Source organism: Camarhynchus parvulus, chromosome 18 (genome assembly GCF_901933205.1).
Source record: "Camarhynchus parvulus chromosome 18, STF_HiC, whole genome shotgun sequence".
NCBI classification, from domain to species: domain Eukaryota; kingdom Metazoa; phylum Chordata; class Aves; order Passeriformes; family Thraupidae; genus Camarhynchus; species Camarhynchus parvulus.
In genome coordinates this window covers 7,444,457-7,460,575 of record NC_044588.1, presented here as the reverse complement: position 1 = coordinate 7,460,575, position 16,119 = coordinate 7,444,457, and the positions used below count along the sequence as shown (strand labels likewise).

The window sequence follows — 16,119 nt, the reverse complement described above, 5'->3', positions numbered from 1 at the left end:
TGTAAAGACAAATCTGCCATTCCTCTGACCCAGCTCAGTCTCTTTCCCTTTTCCCTCATTCTGTGCAGGTGTTACATCACCCTGACCCAGTCCCTGCACCTGACCATGAGTGGAGCTCCTGCAGGCCCTGCTGGCACTGGCAAGACAGAGACCACCAAGGACCTGGGCCGTGCCCTGGGCATCATGGTCTACGTGTTCAACTGCTCCGAGCAGATGGACTACAAGGTGCTGTGTTACCCTAACGTTTCCTGAAAAATCCCTTCATCAGGATTTTTTCCTCCTGGGAAGATGAGAAGCCTCAGCTTCTCTGTGTTTTGGTCTTCTGGAATGTGGTCTGGAGATTGTTTATCTAAACATGTAAATTATTTTTACTTAATAGCCAATCACAGCCAGCTGTGTCAGACTCTCTGAGTCAGTCACAGGTTTTTATTATTCATTTCTTTCTAGCCTTCTGATATATCCTTTCTCTTTCTTTAGTATAGTTTTATAATATAATGATATGATATGATATAATATAATATAATATAATATTATAAAGTATAATATAATGTAATGTAATATAGTATAGTATAATATAGTATAATGTACTGTAATATAATATAGCATAGTATAATATAATATAATATCATATCATATCATAAAATAATAAATCAACCTTCTGAAAACATAAAGTCAAATTCTCATCTCTCACCTTGTCCTTAAAACCTCCCAACACCACTGTGCTGCTTCCCCCAAACTGGAGCTGCTCAGGGCCCCTGGAACCTGCAGGGTGGGAGTTACCCAGCTGGGCTTGCTCTGATCCATCCCCTCTCCTCTCATCCCTGCTGCCTCCCTCCCTGCTGAGCAGCTTTTTCTCCTCCTCCTTCTTTTTGTCTCTGAGACTTGCACAAGGCTTCTTGAGGAGGAGGAGAGCTGAACTGTGCTCTCTGCCCTGCTCCACCTTTCCCTTCCCTTCTGGAGTTAGATTCCTCATGAAATTCTTCACAAATTCTATCCTGTTCAGTGGAGACTGAGGCTGTGCTGATCCATTCCCTCTCTCCAGACCCATAGGACACCTGTCCCAGGCATGGGGACAGAGCTCTCCTGGTTCCTCAGGATCCTCTGCTGGTCATGGTGCTGATCCCTGTGCTCTCCAGGGACACTGGCTTTGGTGGCCTTGGACCATATTTTATCCAGCTGAGGTCTCTCATGGACGTGGGGCCACCAGTAACTCAGCCCAGGTGACCTTTGGATGGAACCAGAGTGCAGAGTTGTCTAGAGAGGGCAATTAGCAAATCGAGTGGCAAACTGTGCAGAGCTATAAATATTATAATTGAGTTGTGCCTGCTGCTCCCCTGCACTTTCTAAATATCCACAATAGACTGTAAATTGCTATAAATAAACAGGCAGGGAAATCAAATCCATTTTTTGCTGGAGTGGATTCCGTTTGTGATTTCACTCTTGTAATTTTGTTTTATTTTTTTTTTCTTTTCAGTCTTGTGGGAATATTTACAAAGGCCTTTCCCAGACAGGAGCCTGGGGCTGTTTTGATGAATTTAACAGGATCTCAGTTGAGGTCCTTTCTGTGGTTGCTGTACAGGTAAGTGGAGAAAAGCTTGTGGATAAATACAAGCCAGCTTTCCTTCCCTCCTTCCCACAGGGCCAGAACAGAAGGATTTGAGTCTTGGGGAACTTCAGTGCTGAAAATTGAGTTGCTAAAATATTAAAGTTCTTCTGGTCCCCAGTGTCAGCTGCAAGTGCAGATTTTGGGATCCCAGTGTTTGACTGAGGTGCTGAATTCTTCCTAGACCCACTTTGGGGCTTGGCATTGCAGAAATGAAGGTCTAGAGCCCAAGAGTTTCTACACTTCTTTAAATGTCTTGGTCAAAGGAATTGTTCTGAACCCCTCCACTAACTCCTCACTCTCATCTCTCTTCGTCTCATCATTGTGCCTCCTCTGATGTCCCAAAGAAATCCCAGGCAGGTACAGGTGTTTGCGTGTCCTTCCCTCTCCATTTCCCTTCCATCAGGCTCTAGCTTAAAGTTGTCATTGAAAAGCGTCTTTGAGGATCTTAAAATAAAAGGGGAAGCTGAACAAAAGAAGCCCAGATATGACTCAGCTGCTAATGATTCCCTGGCTCCTGGCTGGAGCGTGGTGTCTGAGCGAGCAGGGCTGTCACTCCATCATCGCCTCTGCTGCTATTAGAGGGTAACCATGGTGATGGTTAATTGGCTGCCTTAGTCATGCAGCTCCTGTCGATGTGGGTCCTTACACTGAGAAACTCCCTTCATTGCTTTGCTTTAAGGTGGCAAACAGGTGAGTTTAGGGCAGAGATAGATTCCTCCCCGACGAAGTGGTGTTAGTGAGGAGGTGAGCTGGCTGCAAGGAGCTGCTCCCTAGGGAAGTGGGGAAGGAGGGTCTGGCTGTAATGGATTTGAATGGGAGGTGGGCGGTGAGGTGACCTGGCTGTGTCTGCTGTTTAGGAAAATGATTTTTGTCACCCTGATTTTTTCAAGATTTTCTAAGCCCTCTGATGTTTACTTTCTTGTAACGAACTTTCTCGCACACTTTCTGTAAATAACTTATTGTTTTGCATTCTTTTCTGAAGGAGGAGAAATTTGATGGACTGCTGGTTTGTCCAGTGTCATTGGAGAGGTGGCACTGTCACCCTCCAATCCACTCTCACTTTTGGAAATCTATAAATGTTGGAGTCAAAAATTAAAAGCGCTCTTTTTTACCTTGGAGAGCTGCATGTCCACATCATTTTATTTTGTGTCCTACAGCAACAGTTTTTTACAGAAAGAGTGATAAAGTACTGAAATGATCTGCCTGGGGAGGTGGTGGAGCCACCATCCCTGGATGTGTTTAACAAAATATTGGATATGGCACTGGGCGCCAGGGTTTAGTTGAGGTGTTGGGGCTGGGTTGGACTCAATCTGAAAGGTCTCTTCCAATATGGTGATTCTGGGATTTTGTGACTCACTCCATGGGAATGGAAGGTGAGCAGTGAGGTGGTCTGGTTGTAATGGACCTCTTTGGAAAGTGAGGGATGAGAAGAACAAAGATGCAATCAGACAGGTAGAAAAGACCAACCAAGTGTCCTGTGAAGCAAACTCTTGGAACTCTTTTCATTTTGACTGTCCAGTCTCTTCAGCCCTTTTCTGCTTTATCAGAGTTGGATTGTGGCGGGAGACACACAGATTTACCCCAAACAGTGTAGAAAGCTTTATATGGTCAGTAAAAACCCAGACCAGAGCAGTGATAATCCCCACTCATCACAGGCCAAGAGCAGGGCGGGCAGCAGTGCTCTTGGGGGTTTCATAGCTGAACACCAGCACTGAGTACTGCCCTGGTTCCCAGGTGAAGAGCGTGCAGGATGCCATCCGGGAGAAGAAGAAATCCTTCAATTTTCTTGGCGAAGACATTAACTTAGTCCCCTCAGTTGGGATTTTCATCACCATGAACCCTGGTTATGCAGGACGAACCGAGCTACCTGAGAATTTAAAAGCTCTCTTCAGGTGAGTCAAGATCAGGTTTTGTGACCTGTGTGATAAAACTGGCAGAAATTGTCTTTTGGAACATCCAGGCTTCATTTTCTTGGGAAATTCACTGGCATTGGGGATTCACAGATGGTTTCAGCCTTGTACTCCAAGCCTGGATCAGGGAATGCAGGGAGGACAAGGGAACTCTGTCCTGTGCCATGGGAAAGGCAGTGGGGGCGGACTGGGAGAGTCTCCAGTGTCTCACTGGAGAGGACCTGGAAGATAAAGCTACAAATCCACTGCCCTCAAGCTCTGTAGTCAATGCTTGCTCTGCAATCCTTTCCTGCCTGTCTCCCTAGGCCCTGTGCCATGGTTGTGCCAGACTTTGAGCTGATCTGTGAGATTATGTTGGTGGCCGAGGGCTTCCTCCAGGCCCGGGCCTTGGCCAGGAAGTTCATTACACTCTACCAACTCTGCAAGGAGCTCCTGTCCAAGCAGGTGAGCCCTCTGCTGTGCTCTGGATCCCAAAAATGAGGGATTGACACTCTGCTCTGGATCCCCAAAATCAGGGATGTGACACTCTGCAATGACCTTTTGAAACTGCCCTCCTGGAGGATCTTCAGGGACCAAAGCATTTGACCCAACTGCATTAACCTCACTAATTTTTGAATTTGACAGATTTTTCAAAAGCCTCAAATGCCACCATGATTGGGGCAGTATTCAGTGACCCTTTGCTTTTTCTCTTAGTTCCTATTGATTCTCCTGCCTGCAAGGGGTTCATGATGATTTTTCCTCTCTTAGTCTAACTCAATACTCCTCTGTCATGTCAAGTGTTGACCATTTAAGGTCACCTCCAGTGCAAAACCCTGGTTAATCAGATTTTAACTTGGCATTGTCTGCATAGATCAAAGCTGGGGTGAGTTGAATCAGGACTCCAGATGGAAAACCTGATCTTGGCTGTGCCAGCATGAGCTGGGGTGGGTTTCTGCCTTCTTGCAGAAACTTTGTGCTGTGCAGCTGGAGGCCCTGTGGGAGCTTTGGCCTCCCACACAAAGCAGTAAAGCTGTTGGGCTGTGCTCTACAGGGTCTCAGTGGAGCACAGACAGAAGGACTTGCTTGTTGGATTCCTTTAGGATTCCTTTCCAGCAGTGTCCTCCCTGCCCCCGCTTGGTGGACTGTCCCCAGGACCAAATGCCCCTGGTAACCTGGTGATGGAGAAATATGAGGGTCTGAGGCCTCAGAATGGGCTAACAAGCCTTTCACCTCAGTAGCTCCTGCAAATCCAGGGCTCTGGCAGGCCTTGCTTAACCTGCACAAAGGCCAAGGGTTTAGGGGAAAAAATTCCTTAGGTCTCCAGAGTGCAAGTCCTACTGCTGAGTTAGTGCCAGCTCTGAGCCCATGTCATGGCATGAACAGCTGAATTATTTGACTCCTTAGAGTTCTCCCTGGTGGGAAGCTCACCTTGTGAAATGGACACTCAGGCTGGTGGAGGTGTCTGGCCACGACACAAATAACAAATTTGGCTGCATTTCCATTGCTGACACCTCTGGCAGCTGGGACTGCTGGTTTTCACCCTTGCCTGGGCATAAACTCACCCCTGTTTTTATTTCTTTCTTTCTCTCCCTCGTGCAGGACCACTATGACTGGGGTCTGAGGGCCATCAAGTCGGTGCTGGTGGTGGCCGGGTCCCTGAAGCGCGCGGACCCCGAGCGGCCCGAGGAGCAGGTCCTGATGCGCTCCCTCCGCGACTTCAACATCCCCAAAATCGTGACAGACGATGTGCCAGTCTTCATGGGGCTGATTGGGGACCTGTTCCCTGCCCTGGATGTGCCTCGGAAGCGCGATCTGGATTTTGAGGCTGTGGTGAAGGAGGCTGTGCTGGAGCTGCGGCTGCAGCCCGAGGACAACTTTGTGCTCAAAGTAAGGCCAAGGGATTTTCTGCTCTGTTGTGGTGGTGTGAGGGTCCCCAGGATGAGGTGAGACATGAGAATTTGACTCCATGCTCTCAGAAGGCTGATTTATTATTTTATGATATGATATTAATTATATTATATATGATATATTATATATTATATATTAATTATATTATATATTATATAGTAATTATATTACATATTATATATATAATATATAATATATATTATATATTATATATATTGTATTTTACACATTATATATAGCATTTTATAAATTGTATTATATTATATATTTTATAATATATTTTATATATTTTACATATTTTATAATATATTTTATATATTATGTATTATATATTATATTATAGAAATTATATACTAAAACTATACTAAAGAAAGAGAAAGGATACATCAGAAAGCTGGAAAGGAATAAAAAAAACCTGTGACTGACCAGAGAGTCTGACACAGCTGGACTGGGATTGGTCATTAAGTAAAAACAACTCACATGCTAGGTAAACAATTCTCCAAATCACATTCCAAAGCAGCAAAACAGGGAGAAGCTGAAGCTTCCCAGGAGAAAAAATCCCAGTGAAGGGATTTTTCATAAAATATCATGGTGACACTGCTCTACCTGCACCATCATCAGCTCAGCTGGGTTTTCTCAACCATCTTTGCCTCTTCAAAGAGGGCTCTGCACAATCACAGAATTGTAGAATGGTTTGGGTTGGAGGGGACCTTAAAGGACATCTCATTCCGACCCTGAGCCATGAACAGAGACTCTTTCCCCTAGATTTTGCCCATCTGAATTTCACTTTGGTGTGTCTGTCTGAGCTCTGGGGGTGTTTCCTCAGGTGGTGCAGCTGGAGGAGCTGCTCAGTGTCCGGCACTCCGTGTTCGTGGTGGGGGCTGCAGGCACAGGCAAGTCCCAGGTGCTGAGGTCCCTGCACAAAACCTACCAGAGGATGAAGCGCCGGCCTGTGTGGACAGACCTCAACCCCAAAGCAGTCACCAATGATGAGCTCTTCGGCGTCATTAACCCAGCAACAAGGGAGTGGAGAGATGGTAAATGTCCTTTCCTGGCTGAATTTGGAGATAAAAAGGATATTTTTAATGAAGATCCTGAGTGGATGATGGGTCTCTGTGTGTAGATCTCACAGCCCGGGTGCTGCTCCCAGCTGTGTGAGGGTTTGCTGTTGGAAGGACCTGTAGAGTGTCACAGCTTTTTGGGAATTTATCTTTTTGCCATAAGGATAATTATCATATTAATTAACATCAGTGCTTCCCAATTTCTAATTGAGGCAGGTTGTTTTTTAGGGCTAGGTTGCTGATGGGAGAGAATTCCCTCCTGCCCTGTGCTGTGCAGTGGGGCCCCCCAAAAATTGGCATTTCCAGGTTTCTGTGGCTGGACACTCCCAGCAGCATTTGAGAGGACACTCCCAGCAGCATTTGAGAGGTGTTTTTCCACTGAATATCCCTGCCTGATCTCCAGCACGCGGCGTTTGCCAGGCTGTTGATCCTGATTGCTCCTGAGGAGGATGAGACGAGCATTTAAGACCTGCTGAAAGATTACAGAGATACAGAGTGCAAACGTTGGCTTGTGACTAATCCAGAAAGGCAGCTTTGATTCCCTGTGTGGCTGTTCTGGGAGCTGAGGGGGAGGTGAGGGAGGACAGCTCCATAAATCATCCTTGGCCAGAGGTCTCCAGGAGAAGGAGCTGCCACCACCTCCCCTGCCCCTGCCACCACCCCTCCTGCCCCCTGCTCCGCTCCAGTGCCAGGGTTAATTTATTTTTAATTGTGATTGGAGACCCTAAATCAAAGTGACAGAGGGAAGTGTGGGATGTAGCCAGCCCTCTGCAGAGAGAGCTGCACGTTGGGGATTGTGGATCAGGGGCTGTGGGTGGCACTGGACAGCAGGAGAGCCATTGGCAGGTGGCTGCCCAGTGTTCTTAATCCTCTAATATTTCAAGGGAACTTACAGGGCTCCTCTCTGATGGCTCAAGGCAGATATTTTCTGCATTAACCATTCCTGGAAATGTTGTTTCTTGGTGCCAAAGAGCAGCCAGCCCATTTTCATCATGGCCTGACAGGAGAGGATGTGTCCCCTTATGAATCAGCTCCTCCTTTTCCTCTTCCCGAGTTCATTCTGTCACTCATTTCACTGCCAGCAGCTGGGAAGTTTGCACACCTTACGTGGAAAAAGGCCCCAGAAGGAAATCCTAAAAGTGTTATTTGTAGAACCAAACTCTCCTTTCAAATCCCAAGACCCCTCTGTGGATGCCCGAGGTTGGGAGAGGGGCACTTCCCTCCCGCTGCTGCCGTGGTTGTGATGCTCCCAGGCAGGAGCTGCTGCTGGCACTGGCAGGGCTGGAGAGCTTGCCAAGCTGTGTCCAGCGTGAGGAATAGAGCCCAGGCAGAGCCAGGGAGGTGTTATTTATCTGTGACCCCTCTGTAGCTGTGTGGCTGAGCTGTTCTGCACAAGCTTTGCTTGGGTCGTGCAGTGCCACCGGCGGCTCCTGACCTGCATCACGAGGGAATGGCTGGTCCTGGAGAAACAGAAAGCATGCCTGTCACAATTCTCCAGGAGAGAGGCTGCTTTTAATGCTTGCCTGATGTTCCTTCATGCAGACCAGCCTTTCCCTAGGTATTTCCTCGTGTGGAGGAGAGTGATGGTTTTGTGGAGCTCTCATTTGCCCTGCAGTACTTCTGCTCTGTTCCCAGCTTCTCACTCTTCTTAGCATTCATTATTTACTCCTCTTGAGATTCTGTATATTCTCTGTCTCCTTGATTTTACTGACATTTTGTTCTGTCACTCAATGTCAGTCTGGGCTTGTTCTCCCCTCAGTCTCACTAAAGCCATGACCCTGTGTTTAAAGCATCTTGATTTTCCTGATATACTTCAAGCCACAGGAAAAAAAACCCCAAATATAAGAATTTCCAAGGCATATTTAGATGGTTTTCTCTGCATTATGTAGTTTGTGGGGTTTGTTTTCTCAGAGAGAGTATCTGCTCTTCATTTTTCCTTTGTCTTATGGACTTCAGTGGGAATGAAGCTCATGTAGGCCCACAGTCATTCTCGATGATAATAACTCTGATAATATTTTTTTTCATCAAAGCAGATATCATTATACAGTATTATTTATGTCCAGCTGCAAAGAGTTATGAATGTTGAAGGGGAAAGCATAATTTTTAGGAAGTTGCTGGAAAAATCTGTTAGAGCAGGTGACAATTTCAGTGTTCATCAACATATTCATGTCACCCTCCCAGGACTGTTTTCATCAATCATGAGAGAGCTGGCCAACATCTCACATGATGGTCCCAAGTGGATGGTGCTAGATGGAGATATTGATCCAATGTGGATTGAATCTCTGAACACTGTGATGGATGATAATAAGGTAATGGTCAGGTAAAGAAGCAGGTATTCCTTGTCAGGGGTGATTCAGCCTGGGAGAAATGCAGATTGTAATAACATCTCCTGGAATAATGCAGCTGTGTTTCCTCAGACACACCAAACAATATTGCATAAAGGCAATGGTGCATGAGGGAAATAACTTAGAGCTTGTTTTCATTGGAATTTCCCTTTTCTGGAGAGGCGTGCATGTGAGTAATTGCAAATGTCCTGATCATAACTTCAGGCCCTTTAGAAGTAGGGTAGGTACATAATTCTGTCTTTTCCCCACCCTGAGGAAGTGCTTTGGATTCTGGGTTGTGGAAGAGAGAAGGAGCATTCTGTGCCTGTCAGAAATCGTGTCCTGGCATCACAGAATGGGTTTGGGCTGGAAGGGATCTTAAGGCTCACCCCATCCCAGCCCCTGCCATGGGCAGGAACACCTTCCACTATCCCAGGCTGCTCTAAGCCCTGTCCCTTGGGCACTGCCAGGGATCCAGGGGCAGCCCCAGCTGCTCTGGGCACCCTGTGCCAGGGCCTGCCCACCCTCACAGGGAACAATTCCTAATTCCCAATGTCCCATCCATCCCTGCCCTCTGGCACTGGGAGCTATTCCCTGTGTCCTGTCACTCCAGGCCCTTATCCAAGGTCTCTCTCCTGTTCTCTTGGAGCCCCTTCAGGTACCAAAAGGCCACAATAAGGTCACCCCAGATCCTTCTTCAGGCTGAACAGCCCCAGTTTTCTCAGCCTGAGAACTCACAGAGCTGCTCCATCCCTCTGCTCATCCTGGTGCTTCCTCTGGGCTCTCTGCAGCAGCTCCAGCTCCTCCCTGTGCTGGGCCCAGGGCTGGGGCAGCTCTGCAGGTGGGATCTGTCCTGGATGGAGCAGAGGGGCACAATCCCCCCTTGTCCTGCTGGGGCTGCAGCCCTTTGCTGCTGTGCCTCAAGGAGCTGGGCTGGGCAGCCAAGCCCAGCAGTGCCAAGTGCTGAACACTTGTCATTCCTGTTCCTGGCAGAGCTTCAGGCTGACTGACTGTCTGTCTGTCTGTCTGTCTGCAGGTGCTGACCCTGGCCAGCAACGAGAGGATCCCCCTGAACCCCACAATGAGGCTGCTGTTTGAGATCAGCCACCTGCGCACGGCCACGCCGGCCACCGTGTCCCGGGCAGGTGGGTCCTGCTGGGCTGCACCTGGGGCTCTTAGCAGCCCTTTGTTGGCCAGCCTTAAGGGAAATATAGCTTGGATATCAGGAAAAAGTTTTTTACAGAAAGGATGATAAAGTTCTGGAATGGTTTGCCCAGGGAGGTGGTGGAGTCCCCATCCCTGGGTGTGTTTAACAAAGCCTGCATGTGGCACTGGGTGTTGAGATGCTGGGGCTGGGTTGGACTCGATGATCTTGAAGGTCTCTCCCAACCCAGTGATTCTGTGATTCCTTGAAAGCTGCCAGGCTGGGAGCACAGCTGCCTGTGGTGTGCAGGGAGTGTTCCTGAAGCTCACAGACACACTGAGGATCCTGATCTGCCATCGTCTTGGGGGCGTACTCAGAGTGTTCCCGCTGCTGCTGTGGGGTCATGGCTGCAGCACTGCTGAGAGAACTCTCCTGCACAGCTCTGTGTGTGCCTGATGAGGAGAGAGCAGCCTCAGTCCCAAAGAGCTTTTGGGGCAGTGCATGAGAACGGGGAATGAAGGTGACCCCTGGTGTCTGGTGCCCAGAGCAATAACATGGCTCAGGCAACACCACTTTCCAAATCTGGGGCAGGGTCATGAGAGTTTCCTGAGTTCCATCTCTTCACTGTGAATGTGTCTCCTCTGCAGTGGGGCAGGTAATGAGGGACCAGGTGCATTTGACAGGGTTTCAGTTGTTTCAGGGAGTAGCTGAAAGTTCTTGGTGGAAAAAGGGAGAGCCCCTGATGTGTCCTTACCCTTGTCTCTTCTCCTGCACCTCAAGGGATCCTGTACATCAACCCCTCAGACCTGGGCTGGAATGCCCCGGTGAGCAGCTGGATTGACCGGCGGGAGGTGCAGTCGGAGAGGGCCAACCTGACCATTCTGTTTGACAAGTACCTGCCCGTGTGCCTGGACACCCTGAGAGCCAGGTACCCCTGCAGGCTGCCTGTGTCCCCTCAAGAGGGCAGGGGGTTGTGGTTAGTAATTGTTGTGGTGTGTTTGTGAGGGTCCTCAGGACGAGAATTGACTCCAAGTTATCAGAAGGCTGATACATAATAGAATAGAATAGAATAGAATAGAATAATCTACTAAAACTACACTAAAGAAAGAGAAAGGAGACATAAGAAGGCTAGACAAGAATGAATAATAAAAAACCCGTGACTGACCAGAGTCCTGACACAGCTGGACTGGGATTGGTCATTAATTAAAAACAATTCACATGCTGGGTAAACAGTTCTCCAAATCACATTCCAAAGCAGCAAAACGGGGAGAAGCTGAAGCATTGGGTCAGTAGAACAGATTTCAGACCACTGCTGAAAGGAAGAGTGGAAGATGCACAGCAGATCCTCTCCCCACATCTCTTCCTGCCCCTTGGGGCTGAGGAGGAAGCTGGTGTTAGTGTGGCTGTGAGGGTGGGCAGGCCCTGGCACAGGTGCGTAAAGAAACTGTGGCTGCCCCTGGATCCCTGGCAGTGCCCAAGGCCAGGCTGGATGGGGCTGGAGCAGCCTGGGACAGTGGAAGGTGGCGCTGCCCATGGCAGGGAATTGGAATAGATGACTTTTAAAAGTTCCCTTCTAACCCAATCTAGTCTATGATTGTGTGATTCTCCATCCTCTGCTTGCTCTCCATACCTGCAGTTTCATAAAAAAAAAAAAAAAAAAAAGAACAAAAGTCAATGAAGAACTGAACCTGGGCACCATCAGCCCCAACGAGGAGGTGTCAGGAGGAGCTGCTTGAGTGCAAGTCTCGCTCCTTGGGACAGGGAGTTGGGAATCTTGTTGGGGAGCTGCTCTCTGGGAGCCCAAACTTTAAAGCTGTTGGCAGCAAAGCCCATCAAGCATCTCCAGCTCTCTCTGCTGAGCAATTGTCAGCCCGTGAAATCCCCAGGATTAGCTGCACCAGCCCCGAGCTGAGTATTTTGGTAGCTTGCTTAATTCAGAAATTGTAGAACCAACCTTTCAAATAGCTCTAATTACTTTATGGAGGACTTCAGTGCTGCTACAATATTAGTTTGGAATTCTGTAAGTGTAGCTTAAACGAATGTAAAATGGCAAGATGAAAGGTTTTATTTTATTACTCCTCTATTTGACCGCTTTTGAACTCCTGGCGCTCCCAGGAAATCATCGCCTTCAGCAACTCCTCCATTTTACTTCTTTCAAGAGGATCAAAGTTTTTAAATGCCTGAAACTTCTGATTACTGTTATTATATGTGTGTGTGTGTGCCAGTGCCAGCAGGGCCAGGCAGAGGATGGGGGTTCTCTTCTTCCTGCTGACAAGGAAAGTGCTGATATTCTGGCGAAGCATTCCTGCCTTGCTTTCCTGGGCTGGGAGCAGCCCTGGTTCTTCACCCATTTATGTTTCCCAATTATGTTTTCCATTTCCATCCCTCAGATTTAAGAAGATTATTCCCATTCCTGAGCAGAGCATGGTTCAGATGCTGTGTTACCTCCTAGAATGCCTCCTGACAGAGGACAACACCCCTCCTGACTGTCCCAAGGAGCTTTATGAACTTTACTTTGTCTTTGCTGCTGTCTGGGCCTTTGGTGGCTCCATGTTCCAGGACCAGGTAAGAAGGGATGGGAAATCAGCATCTTTCAACAGACCTTTTGTTGCCCCTTTTTTTTCCCTACTTTTTCTCTACTTTCCCAGACCTAAAGCTGTGTCAGTGCTGCTGTTTGACCTGGAAACCTGAACTAAACAATCCCTTTCATGAAAGGCCTCATTATCCAGGTGGTAACACTGGGGAATGCCCAAGCCCAGCTTGGTGCTCCCTTGGTGCCATCATCTCGAGGCTGTGGAGAGCCAGACCAGCTTTTGTGGTCCTTGTGGAGGATTTAACCCTCCATTCCCTGTGTGCCAGCTGGGAAAACCACAGCTCTGCTTCTGTCAGTGATTTTTAAGCCAAGCCTGGGGGGCATGGTTTAATTCATAAGTTGGCCTTTGCCCAGCAGCTCCCTCCAACCCCTCGCTGTGGCTGGAGCACGGATGGTGGCTCTTGGATGTGGCATTCCCGTGCCACAGCAGCCAGCCCTGGCGTGGCAGGGCCTTGGCACAGCTGGGTGTGTGGCAGGAGGAGCTGGGAGCAGGCTCAGCATCCCTCTGGGAGGGTTCTGGGCGTTGCTGCTCTGTAAATGTCAGGCAGGAGAGCGTGAGCACACGGCGTCCGAGCGAGGGGGAGCCTGATGAAAAATGATCCAATATAAAAGCTGTTTATTGCTCCCTGCTGAAGGTGCCCTTCCTGGTGACCTTTTGCTGCTGAAATGTCAGGAGAAACAGGCTGGAAGGCTTCCCACTGCTTGGTGTTTGTTGGTGGGGAGCGGGGCCCCTCTATAAAACCAGATGATAGATTTGCCATTTCCAGGCCCTCAAATTAGCAGAAATCCACATGGAGTTTTTGTTAAGGAAGCAGTTTGAGCTCGACACCATTCTGGCAATAGAGCTGGGGCTGGGACTGCTCCACTTAAGGGCTCAGTCCCTCCCAGGGAGGAGCAGGGCGAGGCAGCACTGTGAGAAAGCTTTTAGCAGTGCTGCACATCCCTTTTCTGCTGCCAGGCTGAGGAGTTGTGACAGCAGGAGAAAGGAAATTACAGTCATTCTGCCTCTCTGGGCAGCACGAGACTGCAAAATCTTGGATGCTAATAATGTGGTTTTCAAATCCTCTGGTCTTTCGATGTGTGGTGGCTCGGGGAGCTTTGCAGAGGACACTCAGTTCAAAGCCAGGTTTCCTGAGGGAGGCTGAGCAGTCCCTGGTCCCACCTGCTCCCAAAAACCCTTGTGGTAGCTGTGGGGAGGAGAGACCTCATAGAGATGCCCCAGGAACAAACTGTGCTGCTAAAACTGGCTCAGTGATGCGTGTGCTCTCTCCCAGACATCTTTTTAGCAGCACTTTCCCCCTCCTTCCCCCCCGTTTCTCCCCAGGGCTGAGGGCTGCAGTCCCTGTGCTCTGCGTGGGAAGGGTTCACACAGTGGCTGGCCCAGTTTCACTGAGGAGACCTGAGGCAGAGAAGGGGACTAAGCACATTTTGCAAATCCTGACTCAGTGTCTAAAGCAAAAACTCTCATCCCAGCTCCCAAAAAAAAGAGTTCAGATACTTGAAGATCTCCATGCCTGGAGGGATAGAAGGGGGAAAAGCAGGAAAGCAGGAGCTTGCTGGGCTCTGTGGCAGCAGCCCCTCTCCCGTTCTTTTCTGAACTGGGGTCTGCTGCTCCTGCTTGAAAAGAGGCCAAAAAACAACAACTAAGTGTTTGCAGGGTGGTGTGATTTATGAGGAAGAGATTTGGTATGCATGCTCTGACTGTCCACGGCCACGGATGGAGATGGATGTGGTGTCCTTGTCTGTTGGAAGAAGTAGGCACCAAAAATCAATCAAGTGTCTGTTTAGTCATAGGCACGTATTTCTCTTTTTCAAATTGATCCATCTGTCTAATCTCAGACATACTAGGAGTGATCAACACAGAGGATGAATTATTTAGGGGAATAAATAGGAGTGATGAGAAAAAATGAAGAAAATGAAAAATTAGACTTAATAATAGGAAAAAGGATAAGATTGTTATGCTGTGGAATATATTTTTAAGGACTAATCCCACTCTGGTGGACTGGGATAAATAACATTCTCCATTTCTAATGAATTTCTCTGGATTTGTCTAATTTCTCCTCTCTTTATCTGGCAGCTCGTGGACTACAGAGTGGAGTTCAGCAAGTGGTGGGTGGCAGAATTCAAGACAATCAAGTTCCCTTCTCACGGCACAGTCTTTGACTTTTACGTTGATCCAGAAACAAAGAAGTTTGAGCCTTGGTCTAAACTCGTTCCCCAGTTTGAATTTGATCCAGAGATGCCACTGCAGGTAGGTGACCCCAGCAGGCTGCTGGGCTGGAGGAGTTCCTGTGTGTCAGTGACTGCACGTGGGTGTTTCAATGAAGTCTGGTGAAAGGCCAGGCACTGATGGAATTCTTTATTGGATACAACTAAATCACCCATCTTTTTTTGCTGTGCTTTGGCAGTAACAGCACAACCTCCATCCATCTTCCAAACACGAGTGATGTAGAGCAGGAGCAGGGAGCTGCTGTGCCCAGGGTGGTGACACGGAGCAGGACAAAGCCTGTGAGACACCAGGGCTTGTTGTCATTCTCATGGCTGTAAACAGAGATGGGTTTATATTTGGGCCAAGAGAAGAGTTCCTCAGGTAGTGAATTGTGGTTGCCAGTTGCACTCCTCTGTTTATTCAGAAGTGCCACACTGAGCAGATGACTTGTAAAAATCATCCCTGATTTAGCAAGGTGTGATTTTGTGGGGGGATCCAAGTGCTGCTCCCAGGGGTGTGGTGCTGTTCACAGGGGTCACAGGATGAGGGAAGAGATGAGAATCTTGACTCCATGTTTCAGAAGGCTGATTTATTATTTTATTATATATATTATATTAAAAGAAAATTATATACTAAAAGAATAGAAGAAAGGATTTCATCAGAAGGCTAGCAAGGAAAGAAAATGGAAAGGAATGAGAATAAAATCTTGTGACTGACCAGAGAGTCTGAGACAGCTGGACTGTGATTGGCCATTAATTAGAAACAACCACATGACACCAATCACAGATGCACCTGTTGCATTCCACAGCTGCAGAGAATTATTGTTTACATTTCGTTTCTGAGGCCTCTCAGCTTCTCAGGAGAAAAAATCCTAAGGGAAGGATTTTTCATAAAAGATGTCTGCGGCACATAGATTTTAATGGCTGGCAGCAGCGCATCATTCCTTCCCTGAAAGGCTAAAACCGAAGGCACCAGGGCAGGGGCACTGAGGTGGGTGCTGTGCCCCCCAGGCCTGCCTGGTGCCCACGGCTGAGACGGTCCGGCTGCGGTTCCTGGTGGCCAGGCTGCTGCAGCGCCGGCGCCCCGTGCTGCTGGTGGGCACCGCTGGCACGGGCAAGTCTGTGCTGCTGGGGGACACGCTCTGCTCGCTGGACACCGACGCCTTCCTGGTCAAGAAGGTGCCCTTTAACTACTACACCACCTCTGCCATGCTGCAAGGTAAGCTCTTAATCGGTGCTGGGGGGTTAGGGTTGGATATCAGGGGGAATTTCTGTGCAGAAAGGGTGGTTGGGTATGGGAATGGGCTGCTCAGGGAGGCGGTGGAGTCACCATCCCTGGAGGTGCTTGACAAAGCCTGGATGTGGCACTCAGTGCCATGGTTTAGT

The 16,119-nt window shown here is 48.4% G+C and overlaps 1 protein-coding gene across 1 annotated transcript in view; it reads left to right on the top strand.

Annotated features, from left to right (window-relative positions):
- The window catches only part of DNAH9 (dynein axonemal heavy chain 9), a 130,524-nt gene that overhangs the window by 17,737 nt on the left and 96,668 nt on the right, over nt 1–16,119 (top strand). Inside the window, 12 exon segments of the mRNA XM_030961883.1 lie at nt 69–225; nt 1,475–1,579; nt 3,341–3,498; nt 3,822–3,960; nt 5,095–5,382; nt 6,230–6,440; nt 8,646–8,773; nt 9,825–9,933; nt 10,713–10,860; nt 12,323–12,497; nt 14,603–14,776; nt 15,745–15,952. Of these exon segments, the coding sequence (XP_030817743.1) occupies nt 69–225; nt 1,475–1,579; nt 3,341–3,498; nt 3,822–3,960; nt 5,095–5,382; nt 6,230–6,440; nt 8,646–8,773; nt 9,825–9,933; nt 10,713–10,860; nt 12,323–12,497; nt 14,603–14,776; nt 15,745–15,952 (2,000 nt within the window).